Here is a 6,452-nt window from a genome sequence, read left to right as displayed (position 1 = left end):
GAGGCCTGTTAAAGTGTCCGTCACAAGAGGACTCACACACGTTGTGTTTTTTTTTTTTTAATGTAAACATCCTTCCTAAGAAAGTGATGACCCTACATCCACAAAACCATTAGTTACATGGCATTAGAGGATCAGTCTTGCTCACAAAACATGAAGAGGGCACGCGGGCACCCGAAGTTCAATTCCGGACCTTCTTTCTTACCCGATGCTGAATCAGATGGGTCCTACCCATCTTTCTACATACCCTCTTTCCCCAGACATCCCTGTAGAAGGCTTGCCGAGGATCCCTGGGCGGGAGCAGGAGTAAGAATGAAGAATACAGAGAAAGGCAACACATAACTTCACTAATCCCTCTTCTCCTGCTCGAATTTACTCCAGGTCACGGACATAGGGAGCACCACTAGCTCCGCAGAGCTGGAGCGACCCTCCAAGAAGCTCCCTGCACCGCCTTTCTGTCCCCCAGGAGATAAAGCAGGGAAACGGCATTCATCCCTTGAAAGAAACCAGGCAGGCGGGAGCAGCGGCAAGTCCTGCTGCTCAAGAAGAGGAGGAAATGATGCAGGAGGCGGTGACTGGGATCTTGTAGAAAACGGACAGCAGCGGCTCGGAAGGGACATTCCCCATCCCAGCACAGCCCCGAGCCATCTTCGCCCCGTTGTCAAAGCACTTTCCAAGGCACGCTACTGCGCAGGTCACACGGCTGCTCCGCGACGCCTTCTGGGGGTGGTAGTCCAGGGTGCCTCCGGAGACTGGGCGGCGGAGAACTACATCTGAGTTGGAATTTGGGCCGCTGATGGAATCAGATTTCTTCCGGGACGGGGCTGGAATGAGCTACTCCGTAGTGGTCTTTAGCAGAGAGCACTATAATCCTCTTTCCCGCCCTCGGACCAGTTCCTCAGACCCAGGCTCTGTGGAAGGCCCACCTCCCGCTCCGGCCCCGACGGGGGCCCCGCCCCTCCGCCCTCCTGGCTCCGCCCCTCGGCGCTCACAGGCTGGGCTTTCCTCGGGGGCGGGGCTCGCGCAGAGCGGTAGCGGAGCGGGCCCTTGCGGCTTCATCGTAGCGCGCGCTCGGGTCCCGAGCTTCCGAGTCTCGCAGCGCCGAGAGTGGCCTTTTAATTTGGTGTTGGGGAGGCGCGTAAGGGCCCTGTCCATGGACCGGGCGGCCGTGGTGAGGGTTGGAGCGGTAGCGAGCGCCAGCGTGTGCGCCTTGGTGGCGGGGGTGGTGCTGGCCCAGTACATATTCACGTTGAAGAGGAAGACGGGGCGGAAAACTAAGATCATCGAGATGGTGAGTGCGGAGGCTCGGCGCGCCTGAAGCGCGTGAGGGGCTGGCGGGGGCGAGCGGGCTGCGGGTCTGGGGAGCGCCCGCCCGGCCTCGCTCTCCCGCGCTGGGCCGCTGTTTGGAAGCGAGGAGGAGCCGGTGGCGTCGCCTGTCGGGTGGGGTCCGGTGGGCGAGGGGCGCACGGCTTGCGGATTCGGCTGGCCCACGTGCGGCGACCTTGCGGAATCCGTGACCGGTCTGGATGCCCAACGGGCACTCGGGTTCCAGTCGCCTTTGTTATGGCGCCGTTTGAAATAGCCAGGCAACAAATAGATAATTCTGAAACTACCTTGCGCTGCAAAACTCGTTCCTCGAGTGACTAACTGCAGGTCCTGGGCAGGTGGCTCCCCCCAGTCCCCATCCCGCGTCAAACCCACACAGTTTCTTTCTTTCTTTTTTTTTTTTTTTTTGTGAGCGCAGCAGATATAAGGCAGATTATTAAAAGATGCAGTTTCTTCAGTGATTTCAAAGAATGCCGTTCGGCCCCGTGGGAGTGCAGAATAGCTTATCGTGTATTTGGATGTTACTACCTTCTTGTTTCAAACTGCCAAGAAGTTTCCTTGTGTTCATTTTCTTCCAAAGCTCTTGCATAACGTTGTTTTAGAAGACGTTTATTTTCGTACTGAACAAGTGAACTTCAAAAAATTCTATTTGAGGTACATTATAAGTAATTTGTTGTTCCAGAGTTTGGGGATGTTTTGTTTAGTTTTGTTTTCTAATTAGAGCAGACTGGGTAAGACAAGACTGACTTGCATCTTAATGTATTCACTGGCATGCATAACCCTGAATGTCCTCCCGATATTGTGCTGGGATACGACAGAAATAAATTGAGAATCTGCCACTATACTAAATAGTAACATTTTAGATTATCATACTTAGACTGGTTCATTCACAGTCATGGATTCACACTAATCAAAGATACTATTTGTCTTTTGGTTGCTGTTGGCTACAGGTTGACTACCAAAATATTTGCATAATTAAATGGAAAAGAAACTACCACGTCTCATATTCCAAAAATATTCCTAGGTTTTGAATTAATTGTTGTTAAAATTATTCTTATCTTATTATAAGCTTTATTCTCTACTTGTATACCTACAGCAGCAAATGTTTTTGTCTGAGAAGCTTCATTTTGTTCATATTGCTGCCCTGCTTTGAAAACTCCATGAGTTTTTAATACATATGTGAAAGGAAACTAATGGCCATACTCTCTTACATGTACTTAAACTGGGGGATGGTCTGTTTTATCACTTTTGCTCTAAACCAGGTAGGACTAAAAATTAATGCTTTTACTTGTACAGAATCTCACAATGCTACCGTCATAGGAACATTTTGGTCATTGTTGTGAAAAATAACGAATACCCATCAGGAAGACCAGCTTTCCTTATTTCTGTACATACCTTAATTCAGATTGTAATATATGTACAGGCTGCTAGTAGCTTTTAAATGGAAAAGTGAAGACAGCTTCATATTTTTTCCTTTTTTACTTTTAATAGATTACTTCCTCAAATGGGGGAAGCATTTGATTGAGAATCAGAAGACCTGGGTTCAAATCCTGCTTTCTATCTCTTTATAATAGCCTGTTTTAGGAACCCTGCTCTACCCTATACCTCTATCCCCACCCTACCTTAGAGAATTTGTACAAGTCCATTGATGTCCAGTGGGCATAGCAGACACTGGTCACAGCTAATGGAATTAGAGGGAACTACCTCACCTCCATGGGCCTATCCGTAACAGGCCAAGAACACAAATGATTTCTGGGACTTGGCTCAAAATGATATGCCATCTTTCAAGAGTTTTTAATTAAGAGACACAGAAGTGGAGATGGTGTTGCTAGTGAGTTGTGGATGCTAGAGCTGAAATGTCTTGTGGGGCAGCAAGATAAATATACAGAGAAAACAGACTGGAGAGGTTCAGCGCAGCAGAGAGAAAAGGAGCTATTTCAGAGTTGCTGTTTGTGTCTTTCCAAGCCTAGTTATTCATACTTTTGTGTGTTCCCTGAGACTCTATAACAACCACCTTCACCTTTTAATTAAGGAAACTGGTTTGGGTAGATTTCCTTGCAAACAGAGTCTCTTTAAGATTACTAATTAAATTTCATAGTAGATTTTATTTTTAAATAAACGTTTTATTTTTGAACAGTTTTAGATTTACAGAAAAATTGCAAAGATAGTACAGAGAGTTCCCATATACTCCAGATCCAGTTTCCCCTATTACTAATGTTTTATACTAGTATGGTACATTTGTTATAATTAACCAACCAGTATCGATATATAATTATTAAATAAATTTATATTTTATTCTGATTTTCTTAGTTTTCACCTAATGTTCTTTTATGTCTCAGGATCCTGTCCAGGATACCACGTTACATTTAGTTGTCATGTGTCCTTAGCTCCTCTTGGTTAAGGAGTGACAATTTCAGACTTTCTTTGTTTTTGATGACCTTGGATGTTTTGAGGAGTACTGGTCAGATGTTTTGTAGAATGTTCCACAGTTGGAATTTGTCTGATATTTTTCTCATGATTAACAGGTTTTAGATTTTTGAGGAAGAAGACCACAGAGGTAAAGTGTCATTCTTATCACATCACAAAGAGTATATACTGTCAGCTTGATTTATGACTGCTGTGTTGGCCTTGATCACTTGGCTGAGGTAGTGCTTATCAGGTTTCACTGTAAAGTTACTCTTTAATTGCTGTTTCCCTACTGTACTCTTCGGAAGAAAGTTATTACGTGTAGACCGCACCCAAGGAGTGGGGAGTTATGCCCTGTATCCTTGAGAGTGAAGTATCTACATAAATTACTTGGAATTCATCTATATGGGAAATTTGTCTATTATGCTCATTTATTTTTTCAATCATTTACTTATATCACTATGGACTCATGGATACTTATTTTATACTTTGCGTTATAATCCAGGGCTAGTTTATTTGCTGCTGCAGTTGTTCAGTTTTGGCCATTGGATGTTCTTTCAGTTGACTTCTCTTCCTGTGACATACCTCGGTCATCTCAGTAGACATTTTTTCCCCTTTTTTTCTTTTTAACAGATTGTTACCAACTAAGAATGAAGCATTAAGTGCTGTCTTAGTTATCTAGTGTTGCTATAACAGAAATACTGCAAGAGGATGGCTTTAGCAAACAGAAATTTATTCTTTCGCAGTCCAGTAGGCTAGAAGTCCAAATTCAGGGTGCCAGCTCCAGGAGTAGGCTTTCTCTCTCTGTTGGCTCTGGGAGAAGGTCCCTGACATCAGTCTTCCCTTGGTCTAGGAGCTTCTCTCAGTGTAGGTACCTCAGATCCAAAGGACACATTCCACTCTGGGTACTTCTTTCTTGGTGGCATGAATCCCCAATCTCTCTGCTCACTTTCATATCTCCAAAGAGATTGACGCAAAGTACAACCTAATCCTGTAGACTGAGTCCTACCTAATTAATATAACTGCCTCTAATCCTGCCTCCTTAACATCATAGAGGTTAGGATTTATCACACATAGGGAAATTACATCAAATCACAAAAAGGAGAACAACTACACAATACTGGCAATCATGCCCTAGCCAAGCTGACACATATTTTGGAAGGACAGAATTCAGTCCATGACAGATGCCAGGCATATGACACTGTGAGAATGAAAAGGGTTAGAAAACAGGTCTGTAAACTGTGGCTGGTGGGCCAGGTCCATCCCACAGCCTGTTTTTGTATGGTCACGAGCTAATGGTTTTTTTATTTTTAAATAGTTGAAAAAAAAACCAAAAGGATAATACTGTTTGATGACACATGAAAATTATATAAAATTTAAATTTCAGTGTTCCTGAGTGAACGCTGTAAGACGGCTAGCTAGGCCTGTTCATTTACATATTGTCTCCGGCTGCTTTCTTGCTGCAAGAGCAAAATTGAGTAGTTGACCATATGCAAGCAACACTTATCCCTTCACACTGCTTCTGAATGCGTTACAAATCACACTGACGCAGTTAAAACTTGACAGCTTTTCAAGTACTACTGGTATTACCTATCTGTTTGAAAAGACATTTTCAAAGATGGGACACATAATATCTTACTACAGATCAGCATTACAAATGAGCACTTGTAGTCAATTTGATGATAGGGAACACTAATTCCGAACCCCAATTAAGTGAAATGTTATCCAAAAAAGAATTCCATGCTTCTTATTAGTAGACCTGAATTACCTCCCCCAAAATTGTACGTTATTATTATTATATTTCTAATTCATCGAAGAGTTGTGAGTAGAATTGCCCCATGGTATTTTCTAGGCTGAAGGACCCTCACTCAACAAGATGGGTTGACACAGTGGCTACAACAGTGGGCTCAAACATGGCAATGATTGTGAGGGTGATGCAGGATTGGGCAGTGTTTAATTCTGTTGTACAGAGGGTTGCCATGAGTCAGAACCAACTCAACACTACTTAACAGCAACAATCTTTATGGAAGTTGATCACCAGATCGTTCTCCTGTGAAGCTACTGAATGATTCGAACTCCAGTCTTTCAGTTAGAAGTTAAGTGCTTAATCATTGTGCTACCAGGACTTCCTCTCTTGTTTATAAAAACCAAAAAAACCGAACCCATTGCTGTCAAGTCGATTCCAACTGATAGCGACGTTATACGACCGGGTAGAACTGCCCCATAGGATTTCCAAGGAACACCTGGTGGATTCGAACTGCCACACTTTTGGTTAGTAGCTGAATTCTTAACTACTGTGCCGCCAGGGTTTCCTCTTGTTTACAAGTACCTATATAATATCCTCAAATTTGCCACTTGGCCTGCATAACCTAAAATACTGACTGGCCCTTTACCGAAAAATTTTGCCGACCCCTGGATTAGTAGATAGATTCCTACCTAAAATTTTATATCTGGTTGGGGAAAGCAGAATGTATACTCAAACAAGCAATTTATATGTATAAGCATTCTAGACCAAAGTTTTAGTCTATGAAGTGAAGTGTGAATGCTTCTATTTTAACCGTATTTTATTTGTTATAAAGACGTATAACTAAAATTACATCATAAATAGAAATGTCATAGAGAAAGATTTGTTGGATATTCAGAGCTTTACAAGGTGTCAATAGTTTGTTCTCTGATTCAGGGCCTGGTTGCTCCTTTAAAGATTTAAAATCTGGTTATTATCT

General features: G+C 43.3%; 1 protein-coding gene across 2 annotated transcripts in view; it reads left to right on the top strand.

The window, feature by feature from the left end:
* The first annotated feature begins 1,021 nt into the window (after positions 1 to 1,021).
* Positions 1,022 to 6,452, top strand: part of NT5C3A (5'-nucleotidase, cytosolic IIIA) — a 62,189-nt gene continuing 56,758 nt past the window's right edge. Inside the window, exon 1 of one of the 2 annotated variants that reach the window (XM_010587179.3) lies at positions 1,022 to 1,288. In XM_010587179.3, the coding sequence (XP_010585481.1) occupies positions 1,151 to 1,288 (138 nt within the window). In that variant the 5' untranslated portion in view covers positions 1,022 to 1,150. The remainder of the gene's footprint in view (positions 1,289 to 6,452) is intronic. The other variant, XM_010587180.3, reaches the window with a different exon arrangement.

Source organism: Loxodonta africana, chromosome 8 (assembly GCF_030014295.1).
Source record: "Loxodonta africana isolate mLoxAfr1 chromosome 8, mLoxAfr1.hap2, whole genome shotgun sequence".
In the NCBI taxonomy this organism is placed as follows: domain Eukaryota; kingdom Metazoa; phylum Chordata; class Mammalia; order Proboscidea; family Elephantidae; genus Loxodonta; species Loxodonta africana.
This window is presented reverse-complemented; position numbering and strand designations above follow the sequence as displayed.